The sequence below is a fragment of the Asterias rubens genome, chromosome 20 (assembly GCF_902459465.1).
Source record: "Asterias rubens chromosome 20, eAstRub1.3, whole genome shotgun sequence".
Taxonomy (NCBI): domain Eukaryota; kingdom Metazoa; phylum Echinodermata; class Asteroidea; order Forcipulatida; family Asteriidae; genus Asterias; species Asterias rubens.
Window position 1 is genome coordinate 10,115,371 of NC_047081.1, and position 25,763 is coordinate 10,141,133.

General features: G+C 39.6%; 1 protein-coding gene across 1 annotated transcript; it reads left to right on the forward strand.

Annotated features, from left to right (window-relative positions):
- Positions 1–6,667: 6,667 nt before the first annotated feature.
- Positions 6,668–25,433, forward strand: LOC117303940 (bone morphogenetic protein 2-A-like). The gene is made up of 5 exons (XM_033788406.1): positions 6,668–7,735; positions 21,182–21,324; positions 21,837–21,954; positions 22,143–22,337; positions 22,990–25,433. The coding sequence occupies exons 1-5, from the start codon at positions 7,309–7,311 to the stop codon at positions 23,544–23,546; spliced, it is 1,440 nt and encodes a 479-aa protein (XP_033644297.1). The 5' UTR covers positions 6,668–7,308; the 3' UTR covers positions 23,547–25,433.
- The last annotated feature ends 330 nt before the right edge of the window (positions 25,434–25,763 follow it).

A 25,763-nucleotide genomic window follows, 5' to 3' on the forward strand; every position in this document is an offset into this window, starting at 1 on the left:
GGTTTCTCTGCTAACACAGTAATCGGTGTAGCATCAGGGTGTTATGAAACAAAACTCAATTATTAATAGAGTCTGGATGATTAGTTACGCTTGTATTACAACTAACAATAAAAGCATGTCAAACTTGTTTGCGTTTGAAAAAATAATATCAGCCGGCTTGCTTTGAAATTCATTTTATTTTTAAAATACCAAGTAATAAACCATAAGGGAAACTTGGTAACATTTAATTGACTTGGCGATGAATACCAATTTCCCACGAGTGGGATCTGAACCTACGATCCCGGATGAACGTGCCGGTGCTCTACCAACTAAGCGATCAAGCCATGTGCCTAATTTCATAGTGCTTACTTTTGTGAAATCTTTGACCCCAGGTTTGGGAGAAACAAAGATTGACACTCTGGTCAAAGTTAGTAAGTTAACAGATTAGAACGTAAAAATGATGGAGATCTTCGTTTGGAAATTAAAACTTTATCGTTCAATCCATGGCCAAAAACAGCAGTTGTTTTTTATATTATGGCCCATGATGTCCCATTTATAGTTGTGGAAATATTTCTCGGAAACTGGCTTGCACTCGTTCACATCAGGAAACAAAACCGGGCCCCCGCTCCACCCCCTCCCCCATCCCCCATCCCCTTCCACCGACCATGGCAACAGGTGGAATCTCGGTCCTACCTGTCCGTGACCAAACAGGTACGATTAGGCCTTCTCGGAAGCGCTTTATTAATTAGCACTTTCTCGATTATTAGTTCACTTGGATGAATCCTCTATTGTTATCGAAGATAAAAAGGCACCTATTGGAATTCTCTTCCATGCTTCATCTTTAGTGTTTCGTTCTCATCTTGCCGAATTTGACACGATAGGGGAATGTGTACAGAACGGATTCTATACTTGGGATCTGTGGGTTAGAAACAAATGAACAGTCCACAACTGTTAATACGTGACCAGCATAAAGATGGAGCAGTCAGCAGAGAATGCAAAAAAGAAGAAGACGAAGATTCATGGCATGCCGATTCGGCCAAAATAAAAACTAGTGGCGATCTGAAAACGTCAACCGATTCAATTAAGGGTTTTCTCTTTATTTCCTTCCTCCGTGCTCTATGGTTGCATCTTGTATCAATGTATGGTTTGCGGTAACATCATTTGCATATCTACTTCTTGTTCTTTATATTATTCTTTTGAGAACTTGCCCTGCTGTATATATTTACAACTGCGGAGTAGATTTTTTTTCTCGGAATTCTGGAGACTAGTGAAGCGGTAGTAGAGCAAGAAATGCTCTACGATTTTTGTAAAAAGTTCTTCAGTTTAGTTTCCCACTGAATTTTCACATGTTTGACATTTTCCTCCTCAAATCTCTAGTTTTATGTTATATATTCTATTACAAAATTATAAGATAACAGATTCTTCCATTACAGATTGAGTCCCTCCTCGTCATTTGCTAAGCGAACATTGAGTCGGGCACCGGCCATTGCCTGTGCCCTTGAAATGCTCCAGTGGAAATTTACAATTTCCTCATAAAAAATTATAGGGTGCCCTTTTTTAAAGAGAAAATGCCTTGGTGCCCTTGCCCTCTCAAAAACGAAGCATATGCCTGTAAACTGGTTCTACTAAGCAATACTATTCTGTGTTTGCGAGTTTTTGTTCTTTATAGCCTTCGTTCATGCTATATACTTCCTGGGGTGGATTTCACAAAGAGTTCAGACTGGCCTTATCTTGAGTTACTCGTCCTAACTTAGGACTATAGCCATATTTTTTTGTATACTACCTAACTAAGGACTAGTCTTAACTCTTTACGAAATCGAGCTCTAGTCACCGGTTTGGCGTTGTGATCGATTGCCTCAGTGGCGCGCAATACCACACCCACCCTAATAATGACAATTATTGGGCCCCACACACCTGCGCCATTACGTGGAGTGTTTACGCCAGATACACACAATGAGGATTTGAGCTTATTCCGAACCATTAAGCACCATCTAAACATCGTCAGATTCCTGCCCGTTGTTCGGCATCGCTGTGAAAACAAATTCGAACGCGGGCCACTTGAGCCCAGTGTCGATCACACTTAATCAAAGATTTCATTTCTCCACTAACCCCTTCCTCATTTTCTCTACACGGTTGTTGCAAGTAACAAGTTCGTTGCTTTATTTTGTTATGAGATTGGGTTCCACAACGACTGTTTCATGATTGATTCGCAAAATGAAGTTGCACTTCCACTGAACACACAATTCCTGGGCCCGAATTTATTAAGCCAGTAAGCACAAATGGATTGCTTAGCACAAAATAGTATTGCATAGCAGAAACGGGTTACCAGCAAAATTTAGCAATGTTGTTGCTCGTGCCAAACTCACCGTTTTACAACAAACTTGTCAAGCAGTATTTTCTGCAAAACAGCTTGATGAAAGGGCCCAGGTGGCCCAGTACAATGTATAAATATACAACTTCTGAAATACAGAGAACGAAAAAACTTTACGGGAATCAAAACAATTATTTATAATAATTCCATAGCTACATGTAACGAAATGTTTTGAGCCGTTTCTAAGCACGCTGATATGCAATGACACCCAAGTGTGCGTGTATATTAATTTGTTTGGATCAGTGTAATATTAAACAATGTAGGCCCATAACACTAGCGAACTTTCCTTCCTAAGGAGTAACAAAAGAGTAACCATAAAACAGCCGTTGTTTTTACAGCAAACAATGGGGTCCATCCCGGCGCCAGTCTGGCGGGCACACCTGTGCACTTTAAAATGAAGGGATCGCTCCGGTAGTCAACCGCCCGAGTGTGGAAACCCAGCTTCACGGTGGCCCGTATAGCGCTTTAACGAATAACCACGGGCTGCAGCAAAAACCAAGGACCCGTCAAGTGGTGTCCATTACCCTAAACCGGAGCTCACATTCCTGCAGTTCCAGAGATAATTCAACCAGTTTCCAAAACTTGAAAGCTGATATACATGTTTCGTTTATCTCTTAGCAACACACTAACACGGGAGGGAGTATCCCAACACAGTGACTTGCAAAACGTGTATGGATAACAAAAATGGATATCGACTGACAAGGACAATCAATGAATTGTCATTATGAGTTGTTTCTATTTTGTTGATCATGCAAACTTTACGAAACTTTTAAAAATTTCTAGTTGGTTTAAAAGTCCCTTGTCTTTGTTGTGTGTGCATTTTCTTCTAAGCATTTCTTTCAGCTTATGACAGAACTGAACAGACGGTTGAGGCGAGACCAATAATTGTTATAAAGGCCCATATACTTTTGTATAATTTTGTATCCATATTAGAATTCAGTTACACTATTTTATTAGTGCAAAAAACCTTACATCGGTGAACTTCGTCCGGTGGTCTTCAATTATACAGATTACTTCAGCCAAATCTTTGTTTTCTGACAAACATTTATAGTTTCAACCAACGCTATTCAAAGTAATGGTGGCCATTTATATTGCGTCATGTCTGTCTAAAAGACACCCTTGGCGCAGGAGAGAAGCAAGTAAGACATAAGACATAAGCAAACATTATTGATCTTCAAAAAGAAGAAATTGCATTGCTCACACAAGTTTTTAAAAACACACCAAATGTGTGCATACAATGAGTTTCATAGATGAAAATCTAAAGCACAGCATAAGTTTTCAAATGAGTTTTGAAACTGGTATGCATTCAATAAGCCTTTTTGAGGGGTTAAAGGATTTGGATACTTTTTCAATATGTCCATAGATTTACATTAAACGTACAGGGTTTGAAGATAATGATAGTGGAAAGCTTCCCTTCAAATATTATTTACTGAGGTGCTATAGTTTTTGAGAAATGAGTAAAAAAAATGAGTTCACAGATTTACAAATAACTGTCAGGGTTTACAGAAGGTAATGGTGAAAGACTTCCCTTGAAATATTAATCCATGAAATGCTTTACTTTTTGAGAAAACATTAAAACAATTATCAATTCTCGATATCGAGAATAACGGATTTATTTTAAACATGTGTTTAAACACGGCGAAACGTGCGGAAACAAGGGCGGGTTTTCCCGTTATTTTCTCCCGACTCAGATGACCGATTGAGCCTAAATGTTCACAGGTTTGTTATTTGTATATAAGTTGTGATACACAAAGTGTGGGCCTTTGGACAATACTGTTAACCGATGTTGTGCGATTGCCTTAAAGCCACCATACGAATATACACTGTTTGATTTGGATGCACACGAACCGATTGATGCTAAACCAAATAATGCAATTATAATGTGAGAACCATATCTCGAATGGCTTACATTAATGGGCCAGGGTACAGAGGAGGATGGGATAGACCGAGCCCCTGCTCGTCTAACCAATGTTTGGGTCGAGGTTGTAGTCACTTTTAGGACAACGAACTCGTTCCCCTCGGTGATCGCAGATCAACCCTCAACCGCTCAGTAAAACAAAATCTTGAATAGCAATCAACGGGGGGACAAATCCAGTGTAGATTTATGAACCAAATAGACGCCAAAACTAACGACAGAAATTGTCTATAATTCACTCCTTGTAAAATTTCTTCAAATAAACTCTTGTTAAATAAAGGAAAGGCACTTGTGACCACCTGGGTTTTTTGGTTTTGTTTTTTTCAGAACAAAGGAACAAGTTTAATATTTCCCTGCGAAGCTACGCTCCGAGCCATTCGTATAAAGCCACTTTCTTACCAAAGTTTTAAGTTCGGTGAATGCACGTGCAAGACGGTTTTGTTTCTCGTTTTTTCGGCAAGTAACAATTGGATAGGTCGTCCACCCCTTCCGTTGTTGGATAACTTCGGGAGTTTGATGGGGTGAAGTTTAAAGTTTTTAAGGGAAATTTGGTTTAAATCCAGTTGGCTACCCTTTTGACAAGATGCTGGCGGGTCTTTACACCGGATTGCCCTTTAGGAAGGAATTTGACAGCTCTAATTTTTTGAAGGATTTATCTGGGTTTTGTGGACAGGATCGAACGTGGGAACGTCAAGGGAACATGTACTTTCTTTATGATCTGACTTCATTGGTTTTTAATCTCACACTCAGTAACCACGCCCTGTAGATTATGATGCACACGTGATCGATACTCGTGATTACACGTGATTTATGTACGTCATCGATACACATGATCGATCGATGTACGTCATCGATAACCGTGATCGATACATAATCCGATACCTTGTTCCGTATTCTCACACACTTGTTACCTTTTTTCCCCAAAAAATAATTGGAAAAATACAAAACGCGGAATTTGATTTCACAAAATGAAATGGTTCTCTGAAATTGGGCAAATTTGGTTAATTTGTAAAAATTTCATTAGTAAAAGTAATACACGTCAAGCCTCGGTTTAGCTCTAAAAGAGAATTACTCAATACAAATAAAGAGTACAGACAGCTGCATAAGCCATACCGTGAATACAGTCTTGATTAAAATTCTTATTTTGGTGAAGAAAACGCGTGGGAAGTTTTAATTATTTCTGGATGTGGGTGGCGGTTTGAGCAGTGGTGGGCTTTAAGGCCACTGTACACTTTTAGTAATTACTCAAAAAAATTGTTAGCATAAAAACTTACTACATACCGAGCAATGGAGAGCTGCTGATAGTATAAAACTTTGTGAGAAAAGGCTTTCTCTGAGGTAACGTAATTTCTGAGGAAAGAGGTAACTTCTCACTCAAGTAATAAAAGACTTCAGGCCTAACGCCCTTTTTTAGGCATCGAAAGCACATAAATTTGTGCAACAAGGGCGTTTTTCTTTCATTGTTCTCTTGCAAATTTGATGACCAAATGAACACACATTTTCACAGCTTTGTAATGTTATGCATACCCTGGGATACATGGTGAGAATTACTGGTCTTTGACAACTCCCAATGGTGTCCAGTGCCTTTAATTGCACAACGTTTCAATATTAAGTTAGTCGCTGGTCAACTTGTGTGTCCATCGGTTTGGTACAAGCATATCACCGCATTAAGCATATGAACGTCGACATTGAACATGAGTTTTATCTCGGTAACCTTTCCAAGCGATACAACCTCGTTTAACCTCTAAACATCAGTACCAGGCTCAACCCCCAAAAGACAGCCTAATTCAACAGATCTCGAACAAGGTTATTTCAATCGCTCTGCCTGATGTTCTTGTAGACGCCACTCAAACCAAACTACTTCTTCTTAAGGATGTGGGGGGAAAATATGTCTGATTTATGCATTAACCCTTTACGCTATAGGTTAAACTAACTTGCAATTAAGACAAATTTAATTCGGATGTCTGGGTCGTTAGACGATGTGGTAGGTATATTGCAGACAATGAATATGCGTTGGTGTGCAAGTTGGGAACCAAACGGTGTATGGAATTGCAATTACAGTCATTTTTCAAAAGTGTTTTTTTGGAAAAACATGAGCTCATCTGACGTGCTCTCTAGTCTAACACTGTTCTGCGTCAGGGAAACCTGGTTTTTGTAACTGTAAAGTTACTATAAAGTGAAACTGATAGGTACAGAACCCCTATCTTGAACCCATATTACCGATGTAGCCTGGCACTTTTCGTTTGGTCCCATTACCAACGTACCCTTCGCTAGTGTGAGCTAGTCTAAAGGCTAGGCGAAGTGAGTCAACAAAGACCGCGCCGGCGCCACGCAGTCTGCCGTAAAGGTACGCCGTGCCCTTTTAAAAAGTGAACCCTGGAAAAAAGAGTCAGGGACTACCCGTGCATACCATTGCGACTTGTTGTTTGCCTTGGCTATAGAGCTGCCTGGTGATTCAACACCTGCATCGGTCTATTCAGCGAATTCCACCGGTGAGCACCCAGCTAATTGGCACTCTAAACTCAATCACAATATTAATTGTACCCCTATTGGGGAGAGGTGCGAATCTGACACCTTGTATGGATTAAAGGGGAACTTCTTTAGTGCCGAAAGTCAAAGGGGGATTGGCCAGGGGAAAATGGTATCATTGGCTGGTGGTGTTTCGCTTGAGTTGTAGCCAGCCACCTGGGGTACGTCAATCAACAGCAACTGACGGGGGAAGAAGGGCCTGCTGTACAATGTGTTTAACAACCGTAGGGTCCAACCCAAGGAATCCAGACCGCATAGTATACGATCTACGAGTGGTGAAAGTTTATAACACCACCTCGGATTAAACAGCCAGTCAGTCTTGCTACAATCCACTACCTGGTCGCGTTGAGGAACCACTCGCAACAACTTATCCCAGATAGCTGCTCTTTGATTGTTATCTCAAAGACAATTTCTGTCTCTTCGTCTCTCCTACGGCAGATCTCAGATCCAGCGAGATACTTTCTTCTCTATAGTCGATTTGTAAGAGGAGGAAAGAAACATTCACAGCCTCAAGATGTTACTTCATCCAACATCCAACCTTCTCCTGGTGTTTATTGTTTGTCGTGTTACACTGATACTGCCATGTACGGTAGCCAAGGCCATCCAGCAGCATCCACATGAGGGACACACCAGTGGTACCCATCCTTCAGATACACAGGGTGGTCGGTTGTCATCAAAGACCGCTCCAAGCTCCAAGACGCACAGCGGAGGAGACTCGAACGTTATCATCACGCAGCAAAACGAGGCCAAGGAGCAGGCCCTGGGGGAACTCTTGAGAGTCTTCGGGCTGGAGAACAATACTCTGGAGGAACCGGCTCGCCGACCGGAGCCCCCACCATTCATGTTGAATCTTTACAGTTCGGTTGCTGACCCGGCGTCGGGAGAGAGCAGGATGCCTAGTCCGTTCAATGCCAACACCGTACGATCGTTGCCCGATAAAGGTAAGAGGTCACTGTTGAACCCAAACCCCATCATGTCCTTCCCTACCTTTCCAATTACCATCCCATCTCTCACTCCCTTGTTGAACAAATCTTGTACAGACAGAGAATCAATTTTTTTCACAAGGGTGTATTTAATGTGCTTTTTTTATAGATCAATCAAATTTAACCATAGAGCAAAGACACCGACACTTCAGTTTATGTGACAACATGACATACGGAAAGTGTCATTCAAGTTGTCAAATCAGAGCAAGGCCCCCAAACCAAACAGATTGGTGTTCAGTGCACAATAGGCAAGGCAAGTCTTGTGTATTTGCACATTTTGGGGACCGAAGTGCAGTCCCACAAAACTTGGAACAAACTCTAGCGCGGGACTTGCACAAGTCTATACCGACAATCTGTCATAATATTTAATAACTCACAGCGTATAGATCCATGAAATGGCATGAGATGGAATGGTTCAGCGTTTACCTAACTTAAAGTGTAGATCCATGGGACTGAGGTGGCATCATGGTACACAAATTTGACTGGTATTGTTTGTTGTTTCCCTTTTTCCAGTTTGTTGTCCTCGCGTATAACAAATAAGTGAACAATAAGAATTGGTGGCACGTTGGCTTTTGGGTGAAAAAAACGTACTTTTGCTTTCAGGTTAATCAAAAACTCAAGGTGCAATAGAGAGGCATTGCCATGGGCATTATTAACTGCAGGCAATGAGGCATGGTTCCATCTATTTCAAGATTCCAAAGCTTGTTTTCATGTCCTCTAGTCAACGCCAACTATTATATAGGGAACCACCTCTGATTGCTTTTTGATCAGGTCTATTGTGTGAATTTATTGGTTATTTTTGCAGGTTTTTTTCGTTAAAAAAATAACTTAATGAAGTAGGTTTGGTGTTCAATGGTATCCTATGGTCTGGTAGATAAGTAACGGAGTTGCTTGGCTGGTTTCCGCACCTTCAACGATTGTTCGAGTCATGGGTCGCATACGGCCTTAACTGCCAGACGGCATTGATCAGCATAACACGTAGGAAGTGCGTAGGCCTGCCATTTTATTTTACTCACCAGAATCTATGTAAGTCATTTACTGAGATATATATAATGTTTTAATATTTGAAATTTGAAATATCAGCAACACAGCCCAACAAATAGATGGTTTCTTAAACTTGATGTAAGCACGGAGAAAGGAAAACAGAGTTGTCACTGAAAAGTTTGTTATCTTTATTGGCAAACTTTTTTTTTTAACTCACAGCTTTGCCTACGCATTTGGCGTTTAAAGGCACTGGACACCTTTATGTCAAAGACCAGTATTCTCACTTAGTGTATCCCAACATACGCATAAAATACAAAATCTTTCAAAATTTGGACTCAATTTGTCATCGAAGTTGCGAGAGAACAAAGAAAGAAAAAACGCTTTTGGTGCTCAAAAAAATTGGTGTGCTTTCAGATGCCTAGGTAGTAATTCTTTTTTCATGATTGCTCAATGAACCATTGGCTGTAAAGGAAAGACAGAACCCTTCTTGGCGCAGCTCAAAACCAAAACCCAACTTGCTCGTAAAAGATTGCGTATTGGGAATAATATAACCATATAACCCACTTCTTGATTATAGAATCATAAGTGAAACTCACGTATCTCGTTCGGTTCAAACATCACACGTGTATTCATTACCCTTGAGTCAGTCCCAACGAGTAAGACCCTTCAAGAGTTCACATTTTGAACATAAATTACATCACGTTAAATTTCTAGATAGCCCACCATGCAATGATTCAAATCACATTATCCCAAATCCTCGTTAAAATAAAGATAAATCTGGCTTAATGTGCTGACTTCAGCATTATTTAGCGATTAGTGGAAGTATTTAAAGGTTTGAACAAGAGGACAGTTCTTTTCAGAACTGAGAAGTCTTCCGAACCCCTGAATATCTACTCCGCGGTAGTAGAATAAAGCAAGACAGTTCTCTAAGAACAAACTCTACCTGGCAAGTAGATTACACACATGGTGTTACCGCAAACCAAAATACCTCACCATGCAATGCCTCAAATTATATATAAGATAAGAGTACTGTATTACTTTTACAGCCTACAAGATATGTTGATTTCGGGGGAAAAGCACAATCACAGTGGATCAGAAAAGTAAATTTTGAATGAAGCAAATCATCTTATATAGGTAAAACACAATCTTGATTTATGTTTTTCTCCGAGGTTCCATTGGTTAGAGGCACTCGGATATAGTTGAAAGAGGTGCGAGACCACGTTTAGTAAACAATTCAAAAATAATAACAGAACATCGTTCTACTGACAATATATTACATTTTTTCAAATATGTCTTAGAAAAACAAAACATCTCAAACGTATCCCAAAGTTTTAAATTCGACTGGACGTTTTTATGAGACCAGCCTTTTTCTCGTCTTCTTTTTTACACAATTCTTTCAGCAAGGACGTCAATTCACATGCCACACTGCTAGTAAATCACAAATTGTACCACCTTTAAGTCAAAATACGACATTTTTGCCAACCTCTAACTTTTGCCGCCTTGCAACATTATACCTGTGTAGCACATAGCTACCCTATTGGTCAATTAAAGGTACAGGTGAAGTTAATAAGACGACGGTAGGGAACCATACCTGGAGGTGTGCTGCGTTTGTATATAATGCCGCGGCTGTGTGAAGTTGCGACACGTAGGTAAAATGACATTATTTTGTTAAGTTCCACCTGTGACCACTTTGGTGAAATTACGGACTCCACATGCCGTACTTGATAAGTTCAAATCAGAATTAAACCCATCGCTTCTAGAATATCTCGTGTGCGTACGAGGAAAGTACACCTTGTGAGTGCCGACATAACTGATATACGGTTCCTATGGACAATTTCATCCAGGATTTTTGCTTAGCAACATTTTTGACTGAGTAAAATTTGTGTACACTGAATGGCAATTTGAGTAGCAAATGATGGCTTTTTGAATATCAACTGACACATTTTGCAAAGCATTTTGCCCTGCTTGAAGGAAAATCGTTCACTGTGTTCAGTACTGCAACCCATTTCTTTCAAGATGATTCTGTATAGTGTTTAACTTGATTAAGAGTTTACTTATTGTCTTTCATTGTATACATACACCTTGTAAATAACTAACATACAAAATGAGAGGGGTCAATGATGTCCGAAAAAAAGCAAGAGTCATTGGAACTATAACTAGTCATTTTAAAGGCATCGTGTAGGTTTTTTTGAAATATTTCTCTTGAGGATTGGTAATAGGTATAAACTTTAGAAACTGTGTGATTTCAGATGGAAAATTTCTCTTCGGGTGGGGGATTGGTACTGGTATGGTCCTTGCAATAAGTGACCTTTCAGATAGAAATACTTTTCCGGAGGGAAGGTAGTACGTTTTAATAGAGAGGTTTCGCAGAGACGCGGATACGAATACGCATACAGATATCGAACCGTAAGCGTTCACGTCAAGAGTGAGCTGTGTAGTTTTGTTTCGCAAAATTCTAACGAATAACCTCAACCTGAAGCATGTTAACAAAATAAAATGTCCAACTACATCCATGTATGATACCTCTAATAGACAGGGTGAAAACCTGGTACATTAAAAAACAACAATCCGCTACAAAAACATGAACAAAATGTACTCGCTGTTTACTTACGTGTATGGCGACAGATTCCCACTATTCTAACATGTGTACATTACGGTTTAATACGTCACATGGACCTCAAAAAGGGATGACGTATTATGACGTATCCGTTCACGTAAGAGTATCGGTGACTCTGCGAAACCTCGAGCTTTTCTGCTAACATACTCATTCATTTAAAGAGAAAGTATAGGTCTACCTTTTCCATAATCACATCACTTCGAAGTAAAATGATTCTCTTAATTTTGAACCATTGGTAAGTTTTTATGATGGCCATTAACTTTAAGAGTGATTACCAAACGTATACCTTCCCCTTAAAAAAAAAGTTCCATAACATACATATACATCTTTAAACATGGCACAGCACACTCAGTGGGGAAGATACAGCCTTAAAGTTTGAACATTCCATAGACCCACGGGCAGATCCAGTTGTAACTATACTTTGATGTACCTTAATTTTGTTTTTATAAATTAAATCGGTTAACCAGTGCACGCAGCCTGCTGGGTTGGGTCAACACTATAACTTTTGCTTGCTGAAAGAGCACAGGGAGCCCATCTGAAGTTTGCTAGGGGTAGCTGCACTTTTGTGGTAGAAAGTCGTGTGCATCACCCCCCCCCCCCCCCCCCCCCCCAGCACCAATTATTTGGACTGGTACCACCCTGGAAATTACCGTTCGAAAAAAAGCTAAACATACAAGAAGGCCATATAAATGTGGTATCTTGTATTGTGCATACATTATTAACTACCCGCGTTGCAATTGTTGTTTTGTTTTTGTTGTTTGTTTGTTTGTTTTGGGTTTTTTCCTTTTTTGGGGGAGGAGGGTGGGTTGGGGTTTGGTGGGGTTGGTTAGTTTGCGAAGTCGTTCCTTGGTAAAAAATGTTGATGTATGCTCAAAGCCAACAATGAGATTGTATAACCTCTCGGTGCGCGGTACAAATGACTACAAGTTCAAGTAAAGAGTCAACTTGACATTCTCCACCCCCCCCTTATTTTATGACTGAATCACGACCTTGTAACATGAAGAAAAAAAATTCTGATGTAGATCTCGCAACTACTAAACTGGGGCACTCCGTTCGTGGGTTTCATACCGTACTCCTAACAATGACTGACTTTCTAATGGCATTGTAATCAAGAGCAAATAAAAAGGTCGGACTTAACACCGATTACTTATAGTTTGACATTTAGAGCAGAAAGTTAAAAGCCGCGTGAACAAAAAATGTTGACGGCTTATCAAACCACCTGTCTGCGTTAACCTCAGGCCAAATAAAACACAAAAATGTGTGTTGTTCTCCCTTTTTGGAGAAAGGAATGAAGTATTTTGTTTTTCAAAATGGCTGACCGACACATTTTTTTTCAAACAAACGGCTACGCTATTTTTTTGCTGAGATCGTTGAAAAATAACATTTTTTTTTTCAGTTTACAAAACAAAATCACAAAAAAAAAACACTTTAAAAAAAGAGAAGGCCTCTAAATATGAAGCGGGCGGGGACGTTAAACATGTTTTAGTTTTTATTTGGCCTAACATGACAGCGTTTTATTTGACGTACAGGTGAATATTATGGTTTGTGATGGTGTTGTATACTTGCAACACCTGTGATTTATGAATGTGCTGATGAAGTGTTTATATTTGTTTGCCATAATTTACCACGTGAAATTGGAGCTACTCGCTTGTACAGAGTTCGTAGACAGTGCACCATGCGTAATCGTCATCTTGGGGACAGAATTCTATTCTGCAGATCAACATTGAGAGCTTCTTTTTGTGATTTTTCCCCGTTTGTTTCTCCTATAGTATGTTTGTTGTTTTGGGTTGGTGTTGCTGGGTTTTTTTTTTGTGATACGGTATGTGTTTAAGGTTCTGTTTGTTTGTTTGTTTGATTGTTTTTTTCATTTTTGTTGTGGGGGGGGGGGGGGGGTCGCCGGTAAGGGGTTACAAGAAGAACCTGTTAAAGATGGGAATAACTTCGTGCGGCTGAGGTAGCAATTGAAATTTCACTTAAAATAGTCTGTATTGTAGAATAGAGAGAACTTGCACTAGGCAAGGAGTTCTAAAGAGATGCAGTAAGTGGGCTAAAATTGTTTGAATGTCTTTTTGCAATATTATTTTTCTCTTCCGCCTGATTTGTCTTTAAACAACTAAAACGAATAGTTATCTGCTCCTAAAGTTTGGAAATAAATATTACCGTTTCGAAGAATGTCCATAGGTAAAAAGAAAAAAAGGAAAGTTTTAAATAGCATTCGAAGACCTAAAGCAATCATCACCAAACTTTAATTCGATTAACAGCAGCCGAAAAGTAGGTACGTTCATGTGTACATTTGAACACGCGTAAAACATAAACTGTTTAGTTTCATAAACTTTACAGAGTGATGTGTGTGTTTTAATTGAAAACTGTTGGATCAGAATGCATTATTTACAATTCCAAAAAACAACCTGAATGGATTCGACGTTCTTGAAAAAATACAGTGACAAGTTTTCTGTTTTCTCAGCAAGTTGACACTGCTCAGTGACTCTGCTGAAACCTAACACATTAGACTTTCATAGTATATATATATTTTTTTCTCTATAATTCTGCCTTTAAATCGGTATTGGGTTGAATTGAAAACCGGAAAATCAGAAAGCATTCCAAAAAAATAAAGTGATTGTATTCCACGTTCTTGTGAAAATACCTTGACAGTTTTGTCGCTGTTTTCTCAGCAAGTTGACACTACTCAGCCCGAGCCGAATCTTACACATGTAACTTTTATTGTTTGTTCCCTCTATAACTCTGCCTATAAATCAGCATCACGTTGACACAAAAGAAAAAAAAAAAAAATCTATGACCCCACCCTCAATAATTTTTTCTACCTGTTCAACGTGGATGCACACCGTGACAAGCGGGGTTTGAACGGGTTCGGTTGTTAATTCACGGTGCAGGTGTCTTCGTGTTTGTTGACACTACTTGTCATGTTACACACGATTGTGAACTGGTATTCGTTAACACATTGACAGCTTTGTGACCACGGGTTATCAATACACGCCCCCCCCCCCGGGTTATTTTTTTTCCAGAACGACATCGAAGTGATTTGGTAAAAGAGCAGGCCAATTTCATTATGACGTAATTTTGACGTAAAGAGCCAATTTTGACGGAAAGGGAATGGCAATGTCGTTTGGGGAAAGAAAAAAAATTCGGCCCCTCTGGCAATCTTTATCTTGATGCTTTCTTTTATTTCGTGTACAGCTTGAAGCATCCGAGACTTTACCACACGTGCTTCTATGCTGACCATCTTTAAAATAAGACATACAAACTTATACCTGGTAATAATGGGAGAATTATCCCTGATAGGATGATACACAATCTGGGGTGTGAAAACAGTTATCTTTTACATAATCCACATTTTCAGAACCACCCCAAGTTATTAGAGATAGTCACACATGGTGTCACCGCAAACCTTTCCAATATCAAGTGAAATGTTTCTCAAAATGCTTTATTATATCATGGATATTTCTATTTCTTTCTATCAAACGCTGATGTAGGCTTCTAACCAAAGATCGTTATTGTCATTAAATTTAATGATTAGCAAACGCAAACCTTCCAACGTTGGTTTCATGAGACGAGTGTGGGTTTACTGTCATAAAAACGTATACCTTAAATCAAATAGAGTGGATGCCAACAGTGCTATAAAAAGAAACCAACATCCTTGAAATGTGTTTGTCTCTGAGATTCCTTCTTTGCCAGAAAAGTAAATAATAAACTAAGATGTACGGATGAAGGCCTTTAAAGAGCTAATCTGTCAGTTTACTGCATTCCCAACTTGTGTTCAGAACATAACATAATTAAAGCTATTGACCCGTCGAGTTTGATAGTTAAGAACGAGTGCAGGAGTGCGCGGCGATTGGTGACGTCATGGCGTGCGCCTGATGGTAACACAAACATGGGCACACATTCATAAAGCTGCTGCAAGCACAACAAAATAGCTAAGCACAACACATGTATGCTTACCAGTTGAAGGTTACCACTGCTACTAATAATCCGTGTACAATTTGTGAATGGTACCCATATCATATGCTGACAGGAGCAGCTCATTGCCCAATTTCATAGAGTAAGCGCATGACATAGCTAAACAAAACTTCTGCCGAGGAAAAATGGGCAGGTCACAGTCAAGAATTGTACAACATTGACATGGTAATTTGAATGGGTAACCTTAATCTACTCAGCATAGAATTGGTTTGTGCTTAGCACTTATTTGAACCATCTGTATAGTTAATATCCATAATCTTACAAAATATTGTAGTTGTCAAAATTTTCATTTCGATTTTTGAGAGGGCTCTGCCAGGAGAAGGTTTGGTCGACCAGTGACTTCAAAAGGCACGCGCAATATAATCCCATAGTTTGACATTGGCTTATACTTGGAAAGGGGTGGCTTTAATGGTACAATGGGTACAGGAACCCTGTTTGTCTGGGTGTTATTAGCTCCCCTTCGACAACGTCATCGGGTTGTTCAAGGTCACCTAAGCATTATTTACGCTCCTCCACGGAACTTTCAAAGTTGAATCGTAATGCATACCCTACCGTAACTAATCCCCCCTCAATAATATTGGAGGTGAAGTGTTTTGTTCTGTCACGGCAGTACGGCACAGGTGTGGAATTATGGTGGTGACCACTTTGAACTAACCTGAAAGCATGAGCAGGAAGGCACAGGACACCTTTGAACATCTTCAAAGGCTAGTATTCTCACTTGGGGTATCCCAACATATGCATCACATTTGGGATTTCTTTTTACCTTAATTGCTCATCGAAATTGCCATAGAATAATGAAAGTAAAGACACCCTAGGCTTGTTGCACAAATGTTTTGTGTGCTTTCAGAAGCCTTTCAGACGTATTTTAAAAACATTTCGAGTTAGAAATTACCTCTTTCTCAAAATAAATTGTCCAGTGCCTCTAAAGATAGTAAGTCATTAGAACTGCACTGGGTTAGGGTTCTGTATGAGAACCACGTGTATTAATAAATCTCTTTTGAGTAGTGCTGGTTCTGAAAAGAACCGGTGGTTGGCTAAGTTTAAATCAATTGGACAGTTCAACTTTGCGGCTGTTTGAAGAAGAAAAAAATGGTAACAAAATGACTGTTCCGTTGAAAAAAGTCATTGTTCTTTTGTTGCGTGAATTTCCCTCGTCTTGCACTTTATTTTTGTTGGCTCACGGTATGTTGTTTATGGTTGGTTTGTTATGCTATAATTATTTGTTTTTCCAATACGGTGTGATCGGCATGTTGAGACACACACTTAATGGCACACCTGTGTCCGTAGACTTGTAGACTAGTCCTCCATCGGCAATAACAATTCATTTTGATGATTAAGAAATGAATAGACCCCCCTTGCATTTGGCCGCCATCTTTGATGAAATATGCACGCGTGAAAGGCTATCACTGGCGGGAGAGTTGTGCGCAGAACTCACAACGTGCACGTTTCCATTGTCTCACATCAAAGTGGTCATTGACGTCATGCGCTAGCAGCCTATTTTTAGTAATGAGTTTATTTTGTTGAAAAGTATTTCGCAATCAATACAAGAACTCTATTAGTGCATAAAGCAAGATGATTTGTGACAGCCTCGTAAATTGGTCAATCGACACATGTTTTTTTAATATGTTCAAGATTGACGCTCATTATGCTCAAACAGCTATGAGCACAGTATCATGGCATCTTCACTTTTGTAAGCATCATTATTCGCTTTTTTGTTTATTATTGACTTTTCTCAAAAGGCCGGTGTGTCCCACGGAGGCAATCAGTCCCCTGAGATTCTGTCATGGGAAACTAACATGGGCTACAGGAAGATAATTCAAAAGAGGGCGCTATCAAAAGAACTTTTGTACGTAGCTCGCCATAGTAGGGGGGGGCACATAGAACACGGGGGAGGGGGAGGGGGGTGCACACACAGAATCTCCCGCCGCAGCGGTTCAAATATGAGTGCCTATATGTACGTGTGTGATACTAACAACTTTACGTCGCAAATTCACTGATCACCACATCTCCACGGTCATTCGTTTCTCCTTATTGCGCATGTCATGGGTGTGTCTCCGATTGGCCAATTACCTGTGACCAGGTAAACAGGCGATGCCTAGATGGCTGGCAGACAAGGGGGCACTCGCTCAAAACTGTGGCTGCTTTATAATGAAGGTGTGTTTGTGTGTGTCACTTTCTATTACGTCGTCAGCTGTACAGAGGCTCCCACAGGATGGAAAGTCTAGTTTCAATTTTGTACACATTGAGAAAGAAAGAAAGACAAAATAATACTGGCCCAGAAGTGATTAATATTTGTTATCGAAGCACGAGTGTTTGGAGAGGAACTGATCATTTTGGCTCAATTTCCTTGAAATCTGCTTCAGCTCACCTTACAGCCATGTGGTGAATCTCTCGATAAAAAAGCGGCAGGTTGGAGGGAAATCTTTCAAAGGTGCGCTCTTTTTCGAGGAAGATTTACCATTGATTCTTCCGGTTGGCCGATCCGTACAAAAGGGCCTAAACAGCTAGCCAAACTTAAAGTGGTTTAACCCTGTCGTGAGCCTAATGTGAGGCCTGCCAGGCCTGTATGATAAGTTTTTGAAAGGGCAAGGGATCCATGGCATTTTCTCCTATAACTTAAGCAAATTGTAAATGTCTACAAGAGCATTTCAAAGGCATGGAGGCAATGAACGGGGGGGGGGGGGCTTTGAGGCATTCGCCGTCGTTGTCTCCGTGAAGTATGGTCTGACCTGCTACACTAAAGAAGACTTCAATTATAGTATTCCTCTCCATATCTTTTTGGCAAATGTTTTGGACGAGAACTCGCATTTACGCGAAATAAGTAACAGGTGTGTGTACAACGTTGTGAATATTGAGGTTTGAGTTTCGCGCCAGACGACAGATGTCTGGTCAGAACGTGCAAGGAACGCCACATTTTTTTTTCTTTAAGTGTCTATAAACTATTAGCTTTTATGCCGCCCACTGGACCACAAATACCTCATGTCACGTATACAAGTCAGAGGTACTAATAATAGGCGTGTCTGTGGGTTTTTCTTTGCTGATGAACTTAACATCTGAAATGAATGAAGTCGTCAAATAAATTCGGCACACGTGTTGACGACTGACGTTCTTAGTAAACGTATTCGAACCATTACAGGTGCACCCAATGGCTCTGCTTTACCGTAAGCTAAGAACCGGCGCTTAGTAAGAGAATTCGGCGGTAAGCACACGAAAAGACATGCTAACCTTCCGTCGGTGCTTACTGCACGAAAATAGTTGACGAAACAATACGCATCTATGGTGAACGCGCAATTGCAAGATGGCATCGTAATTTTCTTGCTAACCTATGAAATACGTTTTACACCTAAGCAATTTGGTCTGATACAGTAAGCACGAAAATGTGCTAACCGTTAAAGACAGTTGACACTATTGGTAATTACTCAAAATAATTATTGGCATAAAACCTTACTTGGTATTGAGGAATGGAGAGTTGTTGACAGTATACAACCTTGTGAGAAACGACTCCCTCTGAAGTAATATAGTTATCGAGAAAGAAGTATTTTTCTACGAATTTGATTATTATCTCGCAAATTTTCACAGGTTTGTTATTTTATGCATATAATGAGATACACCAAGTGAGAAGACTGGTCTTTGACAATTACCAATAGTGTCCAGTGTCTTTAAGCAGCTCTCTGAAATTGGGCACTGGAAAGCCTATGTGCAAAATCACACCCCGCAGAAGAGGGGGGGGGGGGAACATGAGTATGCGATAAAATAACTTTGATGTAACAATAAGTAGATTGATATCCAATTGAACTATGATTGACCCTGCACCGACAACTCTAGTCTATGAATCACGGGAATTGTAACAGTCCGTCAATCTGGGGTATGTCACAGGGGGGGTTAAGCCGACAATCTTTACTGTTTCCTCCACAAAGATCGAGGGAGGTTTGAGTGTTACACTCTCGGTCTAGATAACGCCATCTTCGTGTGAGGGAGTCTTGGGGTCTCTAGTACAGAGGGGATTTATGAATTTGAAAAGCTTGGCAGATAAGCAAACTGTATGTGAAGATTTTTTAGGGGGCTTCATTTTTATTCTGAATACGTTTCGAGTCCATGGCTCGATCTCAAAAAGTCACTAAGATTCATTTTAAGGCGAGAGTTGTCACCATGGTGATTTGTATTGTGATATCACTTTAACTGAACAATAAATATTGATACACATAAGATAAATAATCTTAGCTCTTTGTGAAACTTGACCTTAAGTTCAAAACAATTATTGGAAGAAGATTATATTTATGAAAATTTACCAAAATAATGTGACCTGACTTCAAAGTGTTCTCAGAAACCCGATCACTGTCTTCAGAGTGAGCTGCAAGTTGGAAATGTTTGGTCCGAGTCATGTTTGTTCCTTGATTGTGATTGATTGTTAAGCATGTCACCACATTCATCATGTGGCCTTCAAGCAAAAAAAAAAAAAAAAAAAAAAAAACAGGATGATTACAAACCTGACAATTCCCTTCTGAAATTACCGGGGTTAATCCGACAAGTGGTAATTCAATCAAATCAAAACCACCCAGTGAAAAAATTGGAAAAAGTTTTCAGACAGTATTTTGTATGCATTGTATACAGTCCATGTGTGAACGAAAAAAAGAAAAAGGGTATAATGTGTAACAATTTAGGTAGATTTTAATAGGAATTTGGCAGTTGGGTGAACATAGATTCCCTCCTAAGGCGAGAAAATTATACCCACTGTGACTGGGCTATTCTTATCAACACAAACCACCCAACACCTGTGTTAAACGAATTACGTGGGGGAAAATAGAAAAATTGTTATAGTTTACCAATATTACTGAATAAACAATTTAATACCCACTTGATCCCACTGTGCTTCGAAGAAAGACAAAAAAATGCACGAAAAGGAATGTAACATACATTTTTCAAGAGAACCAACGCCTAATTGTTTTTATTTATCAAGGGGGGAAGGACAGGGTGCGAGAAGAAACACTAAAGACTCCGTAAATTGATTTTTTTATTCGTTGATCTTGGGGGAGGTGTATACGTGTATAATGGTTAATTCGGCTGATTAAACCTAAGGCATGCGTGTCGGACAGATGAAAGCAGACTGGTAGCCGGCTTGTCTAAACACACCTGGTACACGGACTCTCTGTGTTATTTTGTTATATCACGCTATAACCCTGTTAATATTTTAATCTGGTATTTCAGCTGTACCGATGATTGACAAAATTTAGCTGCGCGTTACGGGCATCGACGGGGTGTAGTGAGTTGTTCACTCTATGGGCCACCATGAAGCGTATAATGCCAATAAGTTCATCCTAAAAATGATTAAGTAACTGATAGCTAAAGTTGGTCGGTGAACTCAATTGGTGGTGCACTCTCACGGTATTGGCTGATGCTGGATTCGAACCTACGACCTCTCTATAATGCAGTGTGGATTCTGTTATATCTTCAACCCTTATGTTGATCACTATGTAACATGTAATGCCAAAAACCTCATTCAGAAAACGAATAAGTAACTGATATCTAAACTTGGGGAACACCTGGGGAACACCTTCACCGTCATCCTCAACACAACCATTCAAAATGTTTCGTGTGTTTTAAGTCTTTCTAACGGGGAAGGAGCTTTTACATTTCCAGTTCAATAATTTAAACAGTCTAGTCCAGAGATACTTTATAAAGGTACCATTCAAACCACAAACTGAAATCCTGCTCTTTTGTTCAACACATCTAACACTTTTGTTTTATGCTGGGACCAAGTACAGCTCCCCGGGGAACACCTTACTGCCATCTTCAACGCAACCATTCACAATATCTGTTTGTCTTTTTAGCGGGGAAGGAGCGTCTACATTTCCAGTTCAATCTCTCCCAAGTACCCTCAACAGAAATCCTCCTCCAGGCCGAGTTGCATCTCTTCAAGCTCAAACCCAAGATGCGACCAACAGTCTCAGGAAGACGGCAGCCATTTTACCAGGTTAGTGCACACAAACAAAGTTTGCATCAAAATGGTTTTCGCAATCTGACGGGTTTCAAAGTCTTGTGGTACGACTTTGGGTCACGTCGGGCCTATGGAGCATTGGTTTTCTAAACCGTTTTATAATGTGCGAAGAGCACATATCGTTAACTGCGTTGCTCCTATTCCCAGTTTTATTTACGATGAACTAATCAAGAAAGTCGTTTGAACCATGGAGGTAGAAATAGACTGAACAACTCAAGTTAAAGCACCGAACTGTGAACACAATCATAAACGCTGTTGTTCTGTATAGTTGATGCAATCCCATACATCAAAAAAACAAGATCTAAAATCATTAAATTGAATAGAAAGCTGATAAAAATGTACCAAACAAAATCTGTACTTGGCGGCTGCAGCTAAGACTGATATTAAGGATGTTGCTAAAGGCGGCCTATACTTATAACATGATAACGCCTCGATTCAGCCGGAGCCAATTCCGACACAGCTTTCAACTCTTTGTACTTTCTTTACAGATTCAACTTTATCAGCTGGCCAGCGCTGATGTCTCATCGCTAGAGGGCGCTAAACTGATTGGACTACGGTTGGTTGGGACCGTTGGAACGGAATGGGAGGTATTCAGCATAACAGACGGTAAGACTTTAGAAGCAACACTTGACACTGACACCACTTAAAGAAAGAGTGGTCAGTGTAATTTTTGGCAAAACTTATCTTTATCAAACTGGCAAGTGAGCTCAATAGAAAGGCCCAACGGACACCCAAAACAAATGCCGAATTTGGGCAACAAATTACTTCAATTGCTCCTCATTTTGTATTTTCAGCTGTGTCGAGTTGGCTGGCAGATGAGCGCCAAAACTTCGGAGTGTTGGTCACCATTACGTCACTTACAGGAGAGCCAATGAACGAGAACTTCATACGCTTCGCTCAAAACGGCAAACATCACCCGAGCAAGCATCCGTTTTTAGTGCTGTACACGAACGACTTGAGGCAGAGTGAGAATCCATTGGCAGACCAGGGTGAGTGCCGGGGTGCATGTCGATGTAGACTTGATGACAAGTCGTTAGGCGCTGCCAATTTGTTACAAACACACTTTATGCCGTTCTTGCAACAGTCACAGTGCGATTATACATTCATGCAACGTAATTGCCACTGACTCACACACATACTGGGATCGAGGATGAGTGTACCGTCCCCCTGAACACACCGGGTTTAACAATTACCGACTTGATTTCAATGTCGATGGGGACGAGGGCTGGGGGAATTCACCTCGAAATGAGACAGAGTTGTAAGAACCCGAGGACACAAATTTGAGAATGACAAATCTGAGGCCAAATTTTGAGAAGGACTCAATTTAGGCCCAACAAACAACCAAACAAATGCCGAATTAGGGCAACAAGTTACCAGGCCCGATGATACTTAATACGAAGACAGCAAAGGTGAAGACGGCAAAGGTGATTGTCTCCATGCCCCCTTGTCGCATGCCTTTGGTGTCAAATCAAGTACTTTATTTGAAATAAGTCGTGGGCCAATGACAGGAGTATTTCGTGGTGCCAAACTGATACATGTTTAATTTTTCATACCAACTATTTAATTTTCCATACCAACTTGTATCAATATTTTTCAAAAATGGTTTCTACATTACACAAATTATATTCCATCCTCACACAGACTCTGCGGACACGGCATACGAAACATTCTTCCAGACGTACGGCAATATCAACGCACCGCCATTTATGGACGCCACAAAAGCCGGCCCAACTCCGAACGTCCGCACGAACCGCTACAACGGCGCCACGACGACGCGACAGACTAGGACGGGTGCCACATCTCGGCATAGGAGAGATAGCAACCAAAGAGACGAGTTACCAACGGAAGATTCAAACGGTAACCGAAAGAAGGCCTCCAGTAACAAGGGAACGTGCATGCGTAAATCCATGTACGTTGACTTCCATGAGATCGGCTGGTCCGATTGGATAATCTACCCAATTGGGTATAACGCCAATGAGTGCTACGGTAACTGCCCGTTCCCACTTGGACAGACCGTGCAGCCGTCCAACCACGCTACTGTGCAGAGTTTGATGCATCTCATTGCTGCTGATGTGGCGGCCCCATGTTGTGTTCCTACCCAATTAGATCCAATCGCAGTGCTGTTCTTTGACAATGATGGTAACGTTGTTCTGAAACAGTTCGATAACATGGTGGCCACAGCATGTGGTTGCCGTTAAATAAATATATATAATTATTTAACAAATAAAATATTATCATTAAACAGAAAAATATATAAATTGATGACCAACGAAGTAGTAAAAAAAAAAGAGATACACTTAAACCTAAATGCAAATGTTTGAACACACGATTTTCATTCCTTCAAAGGCGTTTCTATTTCATTTGCAAAATCTATATTCAAGACTATATAAAACACCAATATTTGGTATTTTTGTTCCACATGAAAAGGTAGACTTGTTTCAATCTGATGAAAGCTCTGTGATTATACAAGTTCAGTGATTCATAAAATAATTATTTCAACGAATTCCCATTATAACAAATTCACTCAAAGATGCCATGAAATAAAATAAAATTAAAAAAATATGCATTTATTTTGACAGTAGGTTTTAAAAGAAATTATTTACTTTATTGCAAGATGCACTGCCAGGTACGTATTCAATTGTTGTGTTTGATGATTTTTTTTTTTTTTTACATTTCTCCATAATAGCACTTTTTTTAAAGGTAGTGTACAGGATTGGTAACGATAAAAAAAAATGTTTTAATTTTAATGTAAAAGCTTATTGATTATAAAATGCAAACAAGAACCATTTTTCTGTAAATTATCTCCCTCTGAAATAAATGAACACTCGGGAAAACTATATCTGCAAACCTAAAAAGAAAACGCAACATTGCTATCTGTTGTTACGACCAAAAAACTAAGGAAAATGTTTTTACAAGCTGAATTTTGTATTAGTTTTTTTTTCTTCACTATTTTCTCCCGACTCACGCCCCAATTTTCACAGGATTTTTATTTTATGTGTATGGTTGATCACACAAAACATAAATACTGTAAGACCATCTGTCTGAGACCATTGTTTTTGTCAGCACTACCAATCCTTTATAATACCTTCAATGGTCGCTGTTGGTTTTTTTGCTGTGAAAAAAAAAGAAGATGTTTTTGACGACCTGCACTCTAGGCAGCTAACTTATAAAGTTATGATTGCTAATAAATGTAACGCCCAGAGAAATTCAACTAAATGCAACAAAGCTGGAAAATGTTTATATATTGCGTATTTATTTTTTATTTTGTTCTGTTTTTGTAGTAAAACTTTGTAAAGAACAGCATGATGCCGTCTTCCCTTTGGCCAGTTACAACCACTGCCAAACTAGGTACATGTATTGTTTCCTTTATTTGTTATGTTATTTGCATCGGTTGTATGGAGAATGTTGCATTGTGTTCTTGTTTGTTTGTCGCTGTGCAAAGCGCCACGCCATACAGACATTTTATAAATAAATAATTTTAGTTTTATGTGAAAGAGTCATCTCAAAATGTATCGTTGATATTTTGAGATGGGAATCGAAATGTATTAAGTGTAAATACATATAAAATAAAAAAATAAAAAACTCTGTATACATTACAGCCCTGTTAATGTTTGCCTACGTACACTGTAGTTTGTTTTTCATATATTTAAAGTGGTGGCCTCATTATTAAAAATGTATTGTAAATTAAGAGTATACTAGTTGTGGCATAAGTTTATACCCACAGTGTGAAATAACTAATGGATAATGATATTCCCCTTCTGTGGGCTCTTACAATGTCAAGGGACAATGAATTACACTGTTTTGTGTACTCTGGACTTGTCTGATGGATGGCACCTAAAACCGTAGTCCTGAAAAGCACTACGACAGTGGCAATTCCGGAGTGGAGAAAAAAAATTCCTTCGGCACACCCTTTATCATCAATGATGAGACCAAATACATGAAAACTCCAGCAGTTGACCCTTAAAATGAGTCTTACCTACGTACTTTTTAATTTAAACCTCTGTACATTGTGTAAAGTTTTACTCTCTTACTTAACAATGTTAATACCAATGTAAACAATAAATCATAACATAAAGGTATTCAGTTGGTGGTATTGTTGAGTTTAAGTTCCTTTGTGATCAATATTTATAATAGATGTTAAATTTGCATCGGGGATAAAGAATATTAATTTTGTTTTTTTACCCATATACACCGATGTGTGTTAGCACTGTATACTCAGTACTTCCCGAATCCTGTGATTAAAAATATCACAGGCATGTTACTCGGGGGGGATTCGAACCCACGACCCTTGCAATTCTAGAGCAGTGTCTTACCAACTAGACTACCGAGGTTGCCCGGTAGCTAGAGGCAGTTCGAATCCTATGTTTAGATGAGTGATGTTTGAAGCTTTGTTTGTGTGGATCTTTAAAAAAAAC